Source organism: Mixophyes fleayi, chromosome 4 (assembly GCF_038048845.1).
Source record: "Mixophyes fleayi isolate aMixFle1 chromosome 4, aMixFle1.hap1, whole genome shotgun sequence".
In the NCBI taxonomy this organism is placed as follows: domain Eukaryota; kingdom Metazoa; phylum Chordata; class Amphibia; order Anura; family Limnodynastidae; genus Mixophyes; species Mixophyes fleayi.
In genome coordinates, this window is record NC_134405.1 from 285,489,512 (window position 1) to 285,504,691 (window position 15,180).

Genomic DNA, 15,180 nt, shown 5'->3' on the forward strand with positions numbered 1-15,180 from the left:
GTAACCATTTCATAACATGTTAGTTACCATTTCTTCTTTTATACGCTCAGTTATTTTCTCTGTAGCTTCTTTGTGGGCATGAAACAAGCTGATCACACTTGTTTTGTCAGGATCCAAAATATTTCCATCTTCATCGCGTACAATCAAATCAAGCTCAAGAATTCTGCAGTTAAAACACGTATGATTAAACAAATATGCCATTGCAGTGTTCCACTTTGTACAATGAAAAACAAACATTAGATTCCTATTCACAATAGTAATTAAAGAAGTTTGGCTGTTCATATGTTCTTTACCAGGGACAGACTCCTGTTTTTATCTGTCTACTTTTTACGGGACCGACAGCGCTCTAATCATAGTGATGACCATCATCACCTTCTTTGTATAATATTTGGTCACTACAAATACTGTATCCACAGTAATTGTGAAATTATCGCAATAGAGGCCACATTGACTGGTGTGGTAGAATTTCTCCAGGTCCTTCATACAGAGAATTTGCTTAAACAAAAAAAAAAGAGGTCCTAGCTAATCACTAAGCAATTTTGATGCACACATGGATGCAAGGTTTTTGGACTTGGCCATTGTCTATACCAGACGTGTCAAACTGGTGGCCCATTAAAAAAATTATTACTTATCGGACGCAGCGGCGCCCTCTTCCCCTCGTCTCTTCACACTGAATGTTGGGCATGACATCATCACGTCTGACATTTGCAGTGAGAAGCGCACAGAGAGGAGCCACAAGAAAAAGAGAAGAAAATAGAAGAAAAGAAAACAGAGAGAAAAAAGAAGGCAATAGAAAGTTAAATGAAGCGGAGCAAAAGCAGAATGGTGTGCACAGTGTGAAACAGGGGAGACAGAACTGGGAGCAAAAGCAGAATGGTGTGCACAGTGTGAAAAGGGAGACAGATGAAGGAGAGCAAAAGCAGAATGGTGTGCACAGTGTGAAAAGGGAGACAGATGAAGGAGAGCAAAAGCAGAATGGTGTGCACAGTGTGAAAAGGGAGACAGATGAAGGGGAGCAAAAGCAGAATGGTGTGCACAGTGTGAAAAGGGAGACAGATGAAGGAGAGCAAAAGCAGAATGGTGTGCACAGTGTGAAAAGGGAGACAGATGAAGGGGAGCAAAAGCAGAATGGTGTGCACAGTGTGAAACAGGGGAGACAGATGAAGGGGAGCAAAAGCAGAATGGTGTGCACAGTGTGAAAAGGGAGACAGATGAAGGGGAGCAAAAGCAGAATGGTGTGCACAGTGTGAAAAGGGAGACAGATGAAGGAGAGCAAAAGCAGAATGGTGTGCACAGTGTGAAAAGGGAGACAGATGAAGGGGAGCAAAAGCAGAATGGTGTGCACAGTGTGAAACAGGGGAGACAGATGAAGGGGAGCAAAAGCAGAATGGTGTGCACAGTGTGAAACAGGGGAGACAGATGAAGGGGAGCAAAATCAGCATGAAGGGCACAGTGTGAAAAGGGAGACAGATGAAGGGGAGCAAAAGCAGAATGGTGTGCACAGTGTGAAACAGGGGAGACAGATGAAGGGGAGCAAAAGCAGAATGGTGTGCACAGTGTGAAACAGGGGAGACAGATGAAGGGGAGCAAAAGCAGCATAAAGGGCACAGTGTGAAAAGGGAGACAGATGAAGGGGAGTAAAAGCAGCATGGAGGGCACAGTGTGAAACGGGAGACAGATGAAGGGGAGTAAAAGCAGCATGGAGGGCACAGTGACAAGCATCGGGAAGCAAACATTAAACTTTATTTTTGGTTTTTTTTATTAATAAACCTTACAAAATGACATATGATAATTTTTATTTTTCTTGCAGCCCACACAATCTTAAACTTTGATTAATTGACTCAATAGCATTTTTATAGCTTTGCATACACTGGTGTACATTGGTGGTAACTGCTTTATAAAAAAAAAAACTATCCTAGATACTGTATTGGCTGATACTAGCACACCAGAATTCATTAAAAGACAACGCTTCCTTGTCATTATTAACCGAGGACTGCATGAACTGTCCCTCTTTGTCTATATCTTTTTAATCTCCCCCTAGTTGATAGGTCAACTGCAATGACTACTATGGGAGAAATATATTCCTAGCATTTTCAGCACTAAAAAGTACACTGAGAATGACTAAGGACTAAGCAAACTTATATCCTTATTAACCTGTGATGTGTCAACAATGAGAAATTATGACATATGACATATAGACCTCTTGTTTCAAGTAATGCATTAACTTTGAATTGTAAGCTCTCATAAGCAGAGTCCTCCTAACCCTTTTGTATTAGTTTGTTGTAGCATATGATGTCAGTACACAGTGGCTATGAATTTTTTTTTACCCCTTTGGCATTTTTCAGTATTTATTTTCTTACATCATGACAACACAATGGATTTATTGATGAATTCTTACCACTGAACAACACACGATTCTCTGCAATGTCCAAAAAAAATCCACGTCGATAACTGAGTAAAATTCAAGTGTTTTAGTTTTCAAGTTCCTAATCAATTTTCTTTTTCTTAATTAATTACATAATTAAGTAATAACATACAATAGACAATTACATAGATATTCACCACCTTGCTTTACTGCTTTGTAGAAACAGCTTTAGCTGCAATTACAGCTTTGAGTTTATTTCAGTAATTTTCTAATCACTCTACCAATTCTATGGGCTTTGACTGGATGAACATTAAATATTTTTTATACATGCTTTCAGTATTATTGCCCTGCTGGAATATATATGTCTTAGACAGATTGAAGCAAGTTTTCCCTCTAAGATTTATCTATGTCTTCTATCATCAGGTTGCCTAGGGTTCCAATGGGGGAACCTAATGGGGGAACCTAAAAAACACAGTCGATCAACTTTGGAGGATGGCTTGTTCTAGAAAAATTGACAGTTGTGCCATATTCTATCCACTTCTTACTGGTGAACTTGACAGGACTCTGGGGCATACTACAAGTCATTGAAATGTTCATATATCCTTCCCCTGATCGGTTCTTTTCAATAACCTTTTCCCTGAACTGTAAATAACATCCTTTAATCTTCATAACAAAGTTCTTGTTTGAAAATGCACTAAGCAACTGTGGGACATCTCATAGAGAGGTGCACTTAATTTTAAATCATTTAAACGCTTGAATTGTACTCAGTGATTGAAGTGGAAATTTAGAAGTGACGGTATAGAAATTTAGGAGTGGCGGAATGGAAAATGTAATTGAATGGAACTTTATAGTAGGAGAAGTGACGACATGGCCTACCACTGTATACAGCCCACGTCCAGCACTGATTGTACTCCAATACATTAATTATGTAACCTGCAAAGACAGCTGATTGCTGCAGGGCTCATTTATGTGTATTTTAGAAAAGGAGTAAATACTTTTGTATTCAATTAGTAGGCGAATAGTAGCCAATGTGTGGTTCACAGATGTAACTATTGTATGTGCATGTAAGTGGTATGCAGTAAATATAGAATATTCAAATTCCTAATATTCTCAGACTTGTTCTTACTATATTTGGAGAGAGAGGTATATAAAGGACCACCATCAAGTATAACATAGTCTCAATATCAAAATAATTCTAATAAATGTAAATAATAAGAAAAGACATTAAAAACATAATATGAATATATAGAGTAATTTTCTCTATTGTAAAGTTCAAATGAAGCGCAAAATCTTTTTAGTGTCAGTTCTTATTATAGAGACTCTAAATCCCAAAAGTGCTGTTTATAAACAAGGTGACATCCATAAGAATGTCCTCTCTAGTAGAGAGCTTACTGATACTGTGCTTCAGAACACCGGACCATCAGCTGATCTTGTCTGTCTGATTCTCTGCGTTTCTGATCGCTGTTTCTTGTGATCGCCTCCCTCCTGTGCATGTGGATGGATATATCTCACCAGGAGCAGGGGCAACCTGTTTCCTTAGGCTTCCCGCGGCATCATGTTCGCCATTCCGTCGTTTTATAAACTCTGCTTAGATGATCTCAGCCTTTGCTGACAAAGAGCTATGTTTTCACCCGTAAGAGATGTCCCTAAAGCTAATGCTTAACCTACACGTTTCACCAGCTAAGGTGCTGGGCTTCTTCAGGGATATAATGGTGTATTTTTAATTTGACACTACAGAGAGACTAAATCCATTTTGATTCCATGATGTAAAAATATAATACATGAAAAATGACAAAGAGAATACTTTTATAGACTCTTTGGGGCATATTCAAGTGGCGTGTTACTTGCAAAAGCAATGCGGCCTGCACACTCGTTTCTACGGTAATAATAATTAAGTGCACATAATTACCGTTAGTACGGTCATATTAACATCGGCCTATTGCTCGCGGCTCATCGAGCCACAAGCAGAAATCAGTGTTAAAATTACCTTATTAGCGATAATATGCTTAACGTTGTGTTGTATCGGGGGAAATTAAATTCCCCTCGTATATCTTGTGCTGTATACTGCTACATAAAATGTTTTGGCTTTATAAATACTGGATAATAAAGAATTATAGAAGTAATACTGATTATACAGATGGTGGCATTTCACAAGAGTTTTCTTGACAATGCTGTAAGACTAGTGTGCCAGGTATTATCACTGCTACTAGTAGTGCTATCACTACTACAGATCTGTAATAGTATAATAAAAAGTAGCTTAGAATTATAAATTCAATTTTCAATATTCAAATGAAGCACAAGTACCAGGCCAAGCTTTGCAATCAGACAATAAAGAAAATAACCTACTTATTGCCATAGTCAATTTTTGAAGTCACTTTTTGTTTGAGCTCTTTTAGTTCATCTTTTGGCAAAGTACCAGATAGGAGCTGCGATCGCCATTCCATCAAATCGCACATCATTGACTGGACCTGCTGGAATTTCTCCTTTTTGCTCGACTGCAACGAGACAACACACACAGAGGTTAATGGCTTCTTAATAACTCTACAGCACAATAAACTATCCAGGGACATTTTCCCAATTAGAAAAATGTCTAAGTCCACCATGTAAAAGTTGCCAGCTTGAACTTTTATTTTGTACCAGGTTGTAGACAAGATGGTAACTCCCAAGTGAAACTTCATTTTTTTTTCTGCATTGATGGAAAACCATGAGGTCAGAGAACAATTGCCTTCATACTGAAACATACTTTCTGCTGAAAATAAAAGCAGGCGAAGAAAGCAGTGGACTATTTTATGGCAATAATATCACAGTGTAGCACTGTTATATTCCCTATGTATGTGTAGAATAAAGCATAAACATACACTTTTATTGAAAATGTATGGAAACATATTTTCTGCTAATGTATATTTTACCCAAGAGAAATCTAGTAGCATGATTTCTGACTAAGACTAATTACACAGGAGAAAAGAAAAAGAAGTTTGCTAACATAGGTGAACAGTCAACTCTAAGTTTTGGTTATATTTAATCAGAGCAACTTGTCATTAAAACTTAACTTTTATTGAATATAGTTAAATAAAATATAATATAAAATTAGCGAAATACAAAAACCAGGTGTAAGTGCTTAAGCAAGAAGTGAATTTAAAACTGCTGTTTGCACCTAAAAGGTCTCCTATATGGTCTAAAGGACTAATGCTCTATAAATTCAAAGATATTAAAGGCTCCTAATAAACCAAATTCGAGTTTCAGTAATCTTAAAGGTATAATTATAGCTATAAATTCTTTACACCATATCTGAATATTCTTAACCAGCGATTTAATTGCAGGCTCAATTCAAGTATAATCTAATATGCGCCCTCTCTTGTAATGCAAATTCATATTGGGATAATGAGGAAAACTGATCTTGAGGACAACTATGTTTATTTAGGAATATTTTTAAAAGTATCTCACTACACTCTGTCATATTTCTTTGAATGCCTGTCTTACATTCTTGACTTGAGAATGCTATTGAGCGGACAATTATAAAAAAAATTATGTAAAGGAGAAAGGCATTGCCTGTCGTTTTTGGTCAAGTTACAGAAACACTGATGAGAAAATAAGAAATTCAGAAAACTTTGTTTTTTTTATAAAACATTTCAACAGATTCAGTTCTATTTTGATTTATTTTAATTCTAAGGCGGGAATTCAATTCCCCTCAGAGTACCGCCGCACTAAACCTATTACCGTTATTGTGGTAAGTTTAATCTGGCATTGAAACTATTGTAATAACGGTAATAGTGCGCAGGCCGCGTTTTTACAGCAACACGGCCAAATGAATTCCCCCTAAGTGTCAATAATGATCAGTTACTTGTAGAGATGAGCGGGCTCGGATTTCGCAAATCCGAGCCCATCCGAACAGTGCGGATCTGACGGGATCCGAGCACTGTTCGGGAACTTCCGGCCGCCAAATGCATCCAAAACGAGGCTATGACATCCAAGTCTCGCGTCGGATCTCCCGGCTCGCGGCCGCCATCTTCATTCTCCCTGTGGTTAATGAAGAGGGAGGTTGATGTGCTCTGTCCTGCTGATAACTTTACAAAAGTGTTGCTTTGTCCTGCTGAGTGAATTAGTAGTTTGTCCAGTGCTCTGTCCTGCTGATTTATTTAGTCTAGTGGTGCTTTGTCCTGCTGAGTGCAGTAGTACTTTTCCCAGTGCTCTGTCCTGCTGATTCCAGTGGTGCTTTGGCCAGTGTCTGTGCTGCTGAGTCCAGTGGTGCTTTTGTCCTGTATTTGTTTCTGATAAGTCCATACCAATTTGTTAATTAGCCAAAAATCTTTTAAAAAATAAAAAAAAAATCTCCAAAAAAAATAGAAAAAAAATTAGAAAAAAATAATTGAAAAAGTATAAAAAATATTATAGAGCAATATATTCTTGCAGTCCCAAAATAGAGGACCTGCCATATCTATTACTACGTTCATTCTTTCTGTAGTTCAAAAAAATAGGAACTGCCAGTTTTATTACTACGGTCATTGTTTGTGTAGTTCCAAAAAATAGAAACTGCCAGTTCTATTACTACGGTCATTTTTTAAGCAGTTCCAGAGAATAGGTACTACAATCTATATTACATTTAATACGTTCAATTTTTAAGCAGTTCCAGAGATTAGGTACTGCAATCTATATTACATTTAATACGTTCATTCTTTAAGCAGTTCCAGAGAATAGGTACTGCAATCTATATTACATTTAATACGTTCAATTTTTAAGCAGTGCAAGAGAATAGGTACTGCAATCTATATTACATTTACTACGTTCATTCTTTAAGCAGTTCCAGAGAATAGGTACTGCAATCTATATTACATTTAATACGTTCATTCTTTAAGCAGTTCCAGAGAATAGGTACTGCAATCTATATTACATTTAATACGTTCAATTTTTAAGCAGTGCAAGAGAATAGGTACTGCAATCTATATTACAAGAGAAAGTGAGGGAGGAGCTGGTAAACCATTGCGATTCCACCAAGCATGTAGCTCTTGTGGATGAAGCCCTTCATACGCTTTGCCAAGATCCGAGGGTGGTCACTCTTTTAAAGTCAGAGGAATACATTCTGGCCACCGTGCTCGATCCTCGGTTTAAAGCGTATGTTGTGTCTCTGTTTCCGGCAGACACAATTCTACAGAGGTGCAAAGACCTGCTGGTCAGGAAATTGTCCTGTGAAGAGGACCGTGACATGCCAACAGCTCCACCTTCATATTCTTCCACACCTGTGGCTGCGAGGAAAAAGCTCAGTTTTCCTAAAAGACCCGCTAGCGGGGATGCAGACAACATCTGGTCCGGACTGAAGGACCTGCCAACCATTGCAGACATGTCTACTGTCGCTGCATTGGATACTGTCACAATAGAAAAAATGGTGGAGGATTATTTTTCTGACACCATCCAAATAGACATGTCAGACAGTCCATATTGTTACTGGCAGGAAAAAAAGGCAGTTTGGAAGCCCCTGTCCCCCCTCCAGTGTGTACTCGGAAAGAGTTTTTAGTGCAGCGGGGAACCTGGTCAGTGAGCAGCGAAGGAGGTTGCTTCCACAGAACGTTGAAAAAATGATGTTCATAAAAACTAATTATCAATTCCTCAATCAAGAACAGCACTGGCCTCCAGAGACTACAGAGGGACCTGTGATTGTGGAGTCCAGCGGGGACGAATTGATAATGTGTGAGGATGAGGATGTACACACTGAAGGGGGAGAGGAATCAGAGGATGAGGATGAGGACGACATCTTGCCTCAGTAGAGCCTGTTTAGTTTGTACAGGGAGAGATAAATAGCTTTTTTGGTGTGGGGGCCCAAACAAACCAATCATTTCAGCCACAGTAGTTTGGTAGGCCCTGTCGCTGAAATGATTGGTTTGTTAAAGTGTGCATGTCCTATTTCAACAACATAAGGGTGGGTGGGAGGGCCCAAGGACAATTCCATCTTGCAAATCTTTTTTTGGCATTATGTGACCGTCCAACAGTTGTTTGCCATGAGCACAAAGTACGACAGTAGTCATCCTATGGCAAAGCGGATAACTGCGGCCTTAACAGCTATGTTGGTGTTAGACGTGCGTTCGGTGTCCGCCATCAGTGGAGTGAGATTTAGACGGTTGATGGCTTACCACACTTAGACTCTCCATGGGATTTGTGGTGTCAGACAACGCCAGTAACATTGTGCGGGCATTACATATGGGCAATTTCCTTTGTGGCTCCATTATCCCAATTAAAAGGATTTTTACCTGTTGGTGTAATGATGTTATAAACACTACACTTGAAAGCTTGAGCCTTTAAATGAAAAAGTCACTCTTCATTGCACGAAGATTTGCAACAGGGACAGTTTTTTTGTTCCCAAAGTCAACAAATAACACTTCGACGCTGTCTGTCTTTGACATACTTGATGGGATCTCAATGATGAATGCTCTGTACCATGGTCGTCGAAAACAAGAGGTAGTGACGCGCTCAAACTACACCCTCAGTCTATATGCTGCAGAGGATGTAAGAGCAGCCATATGTGCAGTTGAATTTAGACCAGTTAGAGGAGGTATTGTGGCCCCGGTACCAAATTGGGTACCGGGGCCACTACACTACGCAGTCCAGATAGATGCGTATCAGATATTAAACTACATTCAGTGTTGGGGCCAAATCCAAAATGAATGAAAATGACCTGTCATCGTCAAAAACAAGAGGTATTGACACGCTCGAACTACACCCTGTATATGCTGCAGAGGATGTAGGAGCAGGCAGCTGTGCAGTGGAATTGAGACCATTTGAAGGCGGAGGTATTGTGGCCCCGGTTCCAAATTGGGTACCGGGCCCACTCCACTACGCAGTCCAGAAAGCTACCTCGGTGCAACGTTTTGGACTAAAAACAATATTGTGAGGTGTGAGGTGTTCAGAATAGACTGGAAATTAGTGGAAATGATTGTTATTGAATGTTATTGAGGTTAATAATAGCGTAGGAGTGGAAAAAAAACAAAAAACTGGATTTTAGCACTTTTTATGCTTTTTTAAATATAAATCAGAACCCAAAATCAGAACCAAAACCTTTCGTCAGGTGTTTTGGCAAAACAAATCAGAACCCAAAACCTCAAGCTAATCAGAACCCAAAACCCAAAACACTAAAAGTGCCCAGTGCACACTCTTAGTTACTTGAAGTAAGGTTTGTTCTGATAGAAGGTTAGAATAACTTGACTGTTGAATATCAATTGTAGCATAGTCTGTTATATATCATTTGTAATACTGTAACTTATTTTTTAAGGTGATTAGCAAGTAAACAAATGTCTTCTGAGAAAAAAAAGAGATGGAATGTGGCATTTTAAACATTTACATTCATTAACAATCAAGATCCCTGGTATACTTGTTAGAACATAGCTGTGATAGATGTCAGGTCATTTGGGCAAGTATTTAGTTTCTCATCATCTTCCTGTATCAGGGGATCACACTATAGCATAACATGCAATTATGACAAATTGGTGGCAAATTAAAATATAATAGGCCTGTACATTCAACCTTTTGTTATCTGTGCCCTTTGATATTATGATATTGTATTAATTTGTATACAGTTATGCAGTGTTAGGGTAAGAAAGAATAATGTTAACACCCAGTGGTCATACTAAGATGCTAAAACAACCAGAACGAGGGTGGGAAAGGGTGGGTAATTGGAGGCCGAGATCAGTTAGGCCGTGTGCACGTAAATGAGGCTGATGTAGACCTTGACACAGACGCAATTGATACCTGTCAGGAGGCATATGTTATGGGTGCTCGACCCCTGGTGCAAAAAACGCACTGATGATGATGATGATGACGATCGGAAATCACTTTTGATTGGCTAATTGAGTCTGGACCCCTATTTGCAGCAAATTAAGCACTAGTATATTATATGATGTCATGTCCGTCTATTCATAATACTTATTTGATATTTGCCTTCAGACTGTTGATAAAAATATATTAATTTGATTTTTCAAGGGGACAACAATGGATGTTTGTCTATAATTTAAATTGTAATTTTATTTTGTATTCGTGTCTGTATTTAAATTTATTTTACGTGGTGAATGCTACTTTCACCTTTATTACTTTTCAGTTTCTTAAATACTGTCCAGACACTAATCTCTTACGTATATGACACTTGTTTTCAGTATTATATTGTGACAGATATCTAACAAACTGGGTAATGTGACTTTAGCATTTACTTCTAACGATGTCAATCTGTATATTCACGCTTTCGTTATCCTGGCATAAAACAAGCGCATATGATACCGATACAGATGCGAGTGACGCAGCAGTTTTTTTTACATGGAATTGCATCATTTTTATCGCCACATTTTACAACTGTTTTTTTTACATATGCCTCTATATTATTTTACGTTAGCGCCTTTATTAATAGAACCACAGTTAATCACCATATATTACAGGAACTCCCAGTCATATATTAGAGAATCTCCAAGCTGCAATGGGCACATACATTTATGTACTGAACTATTGACATTTATAGGAATTTTGTTACTGCTCAGTCATGTTAAATTTTTGACAATCAAATTTTTACTCTGATTCCTATACTTGTTTGGTAATTCTCTGATTTGTGTCCCCCCCCCTTATTTTTTTTTAAACACTCCACTCAGTGTTTATGACTCTGCTGTGGAATAGCAGGATGCCTAAATCTCTGCTCTTAAACTCCCTAGACATTAGAGGGTTGGATCTCCCTAATTTCAGTTGGTGGTCACACTAAATGGATGGAAATGATGAGAACCAGGATGGAAAACTACCTGTCTGTAGCATATTGCATTCTGGTGAGTTAGGTACAAATGACAAAAGTACATTTTCTTTAAGTTAGATTGCCTTTAATTATAGAATCATTTAATTACACCTCTGCTAGGGGCAGTAATTGCTCAAGGGAAAGCCGGTTATTGGTTTTATAACAACATAATCCTGGGACAAATTAAACCTCAAAATGTTTCATACATTGTAGGCAATAGGACTTCTAAGTAGACTGGAAGATAGAAAAAGGCATTTAAGTATCTCCAAGCGTTTAGCAAACAGGTAGCATTCAGGATCTATACAATAAAGTCAATGTCAAGTAGTACATACACAAGAAAAGAATATATATAGTGTGCTACATTTCTTTCAATGACCTTATTTAAAGTATTATATTTGCTTTTCATAAATACACTATTTTGGATTTGACTAGCAAGTAAAATTAATTGAGCAAGTTTTCAAAAGGTAGAAAAGTTTCCATGAAACGACCTGATTGATTGATCACGGACTGCCTTTTCATTTAGTTACACATTTCAATTTTCTCAGTATAACTTTGCACAGCAGCTTTTATACACCTTTGTGTTCAAATTTTAAATAGTGAAGGAGAGCATGAGTTATAGCAATCTGCTTTATGTTCTGGGCTGCTTCACTTTGCATAAGACATAAAAGACAATGAAAAGTAGAATAATGCACAAAGCGAATTCTCATGCTCAATAAATTCAATAGACTTCCTTAATTCTTTTTTTTTTCTTTTATTGAGCACTTCTTGTTTAATGAAAATGCTTCCATTAGAAACCATCATTTTTCCAGACAGCCCTGCAAGGAGCCTGGGACTCAACAACATATTTTATGGTTATATAGTTGCAGTTCTTTACAACAACAAAACAGATGTACAAGAATAAGTAACCTGTAAATTTGACAATATAGTGTTGCTGCACTGTAAAAATAAATGTACCAATCTAAATGATGTTGGGAGATGAATCTGCAGCAAACCAGAAGGAATGACTTCAATGCAATACTCCTCTCCACCAGGGCACCGTCTGTCTACTATATACCCAAAAATAATTTTGCTGTGGACTCCAAAACAATGTCGAAATGAAGACGTCTATCTCTTGCTTGGATGTTACAACGTCTAATAACACCTTGAATTTGATGCGTTATTTTACCTTTTTTTGACTCCTGACATTTATGACACCTCTGCTAGAGAGCACTGAATAATTACTATGTTGTCATTGCAAAAAGAAATATATATTTGCAAGAACACCTCCTGTCTGACTGACATGTCTGAGATTGAATACAGCGACCACGAGTCTCAAATGAACAGTTTAACTATTAGAAAAACAGCCAAATCTATGAGTACTGGCGCCATATACAGATCCAAAAAAGCTTTGCAGCAAGAAACGGGACTAGTGCACAATTGTAATTTATACCCTCATGACAACCTGATCAAGTGTGCAGGTGATGCAACCCATTAATAGGCCATGGTTACTAGGTATTTGCAACTGAGCAAATTAATATCAAAAAGTATTTTGGAGCAGTGTCTCAATCCTAACTTTATGTGGTTAGGTCTAGGCCTAGATAATGTCGGACTGCTAAAACGTTTAGTCAATATTGAGCCTGGTTTTGTAAAGTTAACAAAATACGTTCTACTTCCTTGCAGGACAAGAGACTTTCAATGACTTTTTTTCAACTATGTCTGGACAGATACATTTTTAAACTTTTTTAAAAAGATGAATCCTTTCCTGTTCTTAATTAACCCATTGCTGACAGCAGGCAGTTGGTCTCATCCTGTACAATACATTTTGACATTGTTTGAATTCCGTGTGCCAACATTAAAACGTGTTGTCTCTAGTATAGTGGCAAATGATTAAACTTTTATTCATATTCTCAGTTTTTAAACTTACTATTGACTTTAAACACGTGCGGGCACAGGCAATGAAAGGTCAATGTTTTTCTAGTGTTTTTTAACACTATTACATTACCACAATGTTATTACAATGTTGCCCAAAAATCTACTGTGCCAAGTATAGTATTTATGGCTGTGACCAAGAAATAGCAAAGTATCAGGGCTATAGCACAGTAACCACAAAAAAATTAAGAAAAACATTAAAAAGCTTCACTTTAAGGGAAAAAAATACTTTTACTTTGCTTAAATCAATGGGTTTAGAAAGATCAGAGAGCACATTGGATAGTATATTGACAAAATGTTCAATGAACAAAGGGCATTCAATACAAACACTCCTTGCTGATTTCAGGTTAACAGTAATATTAATCCATACTATCCTATATATCCATAAATCAATATCATTATGGCAAGCAAAGCAAAAACAACGTAAAGTAAATTTGCACCTTGGAGGAGGAGATAAATTTAAAATGTGATGTCAGATTTATAGTTGAGATATAGTTGAAAAAGCAGACAGTATTTTCCTTATGTGCAAAATAATAAACTAATTAGCACCCCTTGTATTGTAACATGGTTTGTCCAGGAAATGTACTTCTTTTATTGCTTTGTATGCCTTAATGAATCAGGCCCACTGTGTTTTAGTCATGAATTATGATTTGGAGACTCAAATCATTAAAGTTATTAGTTGTTCTAAACAAAATGAGTGCACTATAAGCAGGGCCAGGATTAACCATAAGGCTAACTGGGCTACAGCCCAGGGGCCTCGGGCATCCAGGGGGCCCTTGAAAGTACTCAGCAGCATTATTGAGCGGTCGGGGGCGAGGGCGCCCCCGGCGCAATCAATGCTGCTGAGCACTTTCACTGCGGTCCTTCCCTGGCGCGCTGTAGTCTCCTTACTGAGGAGATCTCGTGAGTCTCACTCTCACGAGATCTCCTCAGTAGAGAGCGTACAGCACGTCGGGGAAGGACTGCAATGCCAGGAGGAGGTGGTAAGTGCCTTGGGGGCAGGGCGGCTCGGATCACGGGGGGGGGGGTGGCTCGGGGAGAAAATTTACTCAATGAGATCTTCCATCCTCAGTTGAGATTGTTAAATGCTTTACTTTATATCACCAAGTGGATATAAGTCCCTGCGTCTTCCCCTTCACATTACACGATCTCCACGGGAAAGCAATCAATCTAAAATATATCCATCCTGTGATATACGTGAGAAGCCTGGGCTGTGCTTTGGTATCTCTTTTCCTTTTAATAGAAACACATGGGACACATCTTACATATTGCAGACCATAGAGTTCCCTTACTCTTAATAAATAGATAAACATTTTAACCAATGATTCTTACCGTATACAGCTGTTTCCAAATGTTGCCCCATTCTCGTAGAGTAGTTGTAACTTCTCGCACCAATGGAATTTCAGAAGGCACTATGTTTTCTGTATTTCTTAATGACAATTACATAACAATAATTAATCACTTGCTTAACTAAATATTACATGTGAGAGCGGGTATCAATAGTTAATATAACTGGGAGGGACGTACATGGCAGACACAGGAACCCTGTACTGCCAGCCCCATAATAAACATACAAGTTCTTACAGTTACGATAGAAACTAAATTTATAAATTTCATCCAACAAGCAAACAAAAATGTATACCCTTTTCTATTTGCTTCCAATATTCAATGTAAAAATATAACAACACAAATGACAGCAATACAAATATCATAGACATAAATCATAAAAAAGATCAACATGAAATCTGTCAAAAAATATCATTAAAAAAATCAATGTTTTTGTATCTTCTTTAGTTTACCATGTATTTTTTTTATCACATATTTTGATCTATAAACATGCTCCACATGTTCTCAGGTACAGTGCTAATATGACCTTGCATTTTATTCATACAGGTATACAGAACCCTTCCTTTCACTGGGGTTTCCAGCACATGCTCTACATGCACAAACATCAAAAGAATTGGTCACTGAATAGAAAAAGAAAGCTCTGTACATAAATAAATAAAATAAACAACTATTTTTCACCATTCACATTGTGGCCATGCTCCCAGACACAGGACAGCGGCATTCAACACCCAGGCTTACAGCAAGCAGTATGCGTCACTAACTATGGGGTTTGCCATTGGATTACAAATTTCCCCTTGGATTGTGCCAG

General features: G+C 37.9%; 1 protein-coding gene across 2 annotated transcripts in view; it reads right to left on the reverse strand.

Annotated features, from left to right (window-relative positions):
• DOCK2 (dedicator of cytokinesis 2) overlaps positions 1-15,180 on the reverse strand; it is a 699,501-nt gene that overhangs the window by 561,622 nt on the left and 122,699 nt on the right. For both annotated transcript variants that reach the window (XM_075209814.1, XM_075209813.1), the window contains exons 5-7: positions 14,358-14,454; positions 4,712-4,860; positions 28-163 (exon numbers count right to left, since the gene is read on the reverse strand). In XM_075209814.1, the coding sequence (XP_075065915.1) occupies positions 28-163; positions 4,712-4,860; positions 14,358-14,454 (382 nt within the window). The remainder of the gene's footprint in view (positions 1-27; positions 164-4,711; positions 4,861-14,357; positions 14,455-15,180) is intronic.